The 2423-nt window shown below is 38.9% G+C and overlaps 1 protein-coding gene across 2 annotated transcripts in view; it reads left to right on the top strand.

Annotated features, from left to right (window-relative positions):
- Positions 1-2423, top strand: part of LOC111088207 — a 15587-nt gene that overhangs the window by 11155 nt on the left and 2009 nt on the right. Inside the window, exon 7 of one of the 2 annotated variants that reach the window (XM_022397570.1) lies at positions 1466-1514. The exons of the other annotated variant lie outside the window; for it this stretch is intronic. Coding sequence (XP_022253278.1) covers positions 1466-1514 — 49 coding nt within the window. The remainder of the gene's footprint in view (positions 1-1465; positions 1515-2423) is intronic. 2 annotated transcript variants of the gene reach the window in all.

Genomic DNA, 2423 nt, shown 5'->3' with positions numbered 1-2423 from the left:
GATGTAATTACATGGTGATAAGTATTTTGTTGTTTGTTGAATTTCAGCACTCAGCCCGACACATATGCAGTGTAACAGAGTTATTACTAGGCAGACCATTGTGTCATCGTGTGCTCTAACTTGTAAATAGAGTTAGTTCGAGTAAATTGTGCTGCTTTTCTATTTCACGTCGGCCTGGCACTGATGGTTCGATTCGCAATCTGAGGGTCGCGAGTTCGAATCCCCCTTACCGATCATGCTTGCTCTTTCAGCCGTGGGGGCGTTATAATATGACGGTCAATCCCACTCTATCACTGCTAAATTAGGAACGGCTAGCGCAGATAGCCTTCGAATAGTTTTGCGCGAAATTCAAAACAAACCAAACCATTTCATTTCCTATTCAAACAAGAAGAAACACGAAACTTCTAAGCTCCTTTTTCTTATTTTCACCTCAATTAATTTCTGTTTTTTTTTATTTCTGTAACACGTAATACTCTATATTTTATATGGCACAGTATAAACAATAAGATAAATCGGACGTAGGATCGAAACCCGGCGCCGAACATGACTGTGGGAGCGTTATAATGTGAAGATCGTTGTTATCTTTTTCTGTTGCTGTTTTCATAGTACAAAACTACACGTGGCGCAATATGTACCTTACCCACCGCAGGAAACCATGGCCTGAATTTTAGCGTTGCAAGTCCATAAACTTACGGCTGACTCACCGAGGGGGCGCTCGACTCGCAATCTGCGGGTCGCAGGTTCGAATCGCCGTCACACCAAACGGCGTGTGGAGGCGTTATAATGTAACGGTCAATTCCAATTTTCTTTGGTAAAAAGAGTAGCCCAAGCGTTGGCGGTTAGTGCTGCTAGCTGGTTGCCTTCAGAGCTTTGTGATAAAACAGCAACAAAATAAACCTATAAGCAGAATAATTTGTTACTTCGGTCGTAAATAAGAGGAAGAAAGGTCTTCTGGAAATACTCAGGCTATCAAGCACATACTTTTGTGAGTTACGTAAACTTTTTTGGATTCTAATTGTGTTCAGTGTAGAGGCATTCTTATCGGTGAAACTTTAAAAATACATTACAACTATGAGATCTCTTAAAAATTACTTGATGGATATTTTTTCACAATTTTCGTATAAACTGACAAACACAAGATCAAGTATGTGCACGAATAATGAGACACACGTTTTAAATATAAGGTGAAATATAAGTTTTTGTTTGCTGTTAAGCACAAAGCTACACAATTGGCTATCTGTACTGTGCCATTCCATGGGTTATAAATCACAAGGGGGGGAGGGGGCAGTCAATTATGAATAGTATTTACTAAACCCAAATAAAATATACGAGATAACAGTTCTCAAAATTAATTTTATCATCATTACAGTAAAATGTTTATAGTTTTTTTTTATATCTTAGCGTGTTTCAGTTAATGTTTGCTTACTTTATTTGCAGAATTTTATTTAATGGTACTCTTTTCTAGGTTGATGCAGGAAAACTTGAATCGGACGAAGAAAGAGAAGAAATTAAAGGTACCGTTACTATTACTTTGCGACCCGGCATGGCCAGGTGGTTAGGGCCCCGGCATGGCCAGGTGGTTAGAGCGATAGACTCGCAATTTGAGCATTGCAGGTTCGAATCACCGTCCCACTCAACGTGCTCGCTCTTTCAGACATGGGGGCTTTATAATGTGACGGTCAATCCTAATATTCGTTGGTAAAAGAGTAGCCCAAGAGTTGGCGGTAGGTGGTGATGACTTACTGCCTTCCCTCTATCTTTCACTACTAAATCAGGGGCTGCTAGCGCAGATAGCCCTCGTGTAGCTTTGCGCGAAATTCAAAAAGCAAACAAACTATTACTTTGCCGCAATTTGTGTCATGAAACCAATTTTAGCGTCGCGTTTGTCAATAGATGGCGCAAGAGTCTACTGGAAGTTTGCTAGTTTGGCATGCACCGTACTTTAGCCCCGTTTGAAACACACTTTACAACCTTATATGATTGCTCTGATAGTATCAACATACATATATTAAGCTAAACATTGCTTTTCTTTTTCAAATTATAATTGTGAATTCTATTGACAATTTAAAAACTTTGCGAAAGCTTAATGAAAATATTATTACATACAACTTTCACTGAGCTTAAGCCCCCCCAGTGGCACAGCGGTATGTCTGCGGACTTACAACGCTAGAATCCGGTTTTCGATACCCGTGGTGGGCAGAGCACAAATAGCCCATTGTGTAGCTTTGTGCTTAATTACAAACAAACACTGAGCTTAATAATATTTAAGAAAATAATAACAATATATTTTCCATTATTTCGTATCTACTAGCAGTCCATGATGGTTATAAATAACTCCTGGCAGAAAAAAAAAAGTTTGTTGTAAGTAAAAAACTTAACTATAAACACTTCTAGTGAAAACATGAAGATTATGAGAACAGTGG

The sequence above is a fragment of the Limulus polyphemus genome, unplaced genomic scaffold, assembly GCF_000517525.1.
Source record: "Limulus polyphemus unplaced genomic scaffold, Limulus_polyphemus-2.1.2 Scaffold3323, whole genome shotgun sequence".
NCBI classification, from domain to species: Eukaryota; Metazoa; Arthropoda; class Merostomata; order Xiphosura; family Limulidae; genus Limulus; species Limulus polyphemus.
Note: the sequence above shows the minus strand (reverse complement) of the source record. Positions and strands in the feature narration are given on the sequence as shown.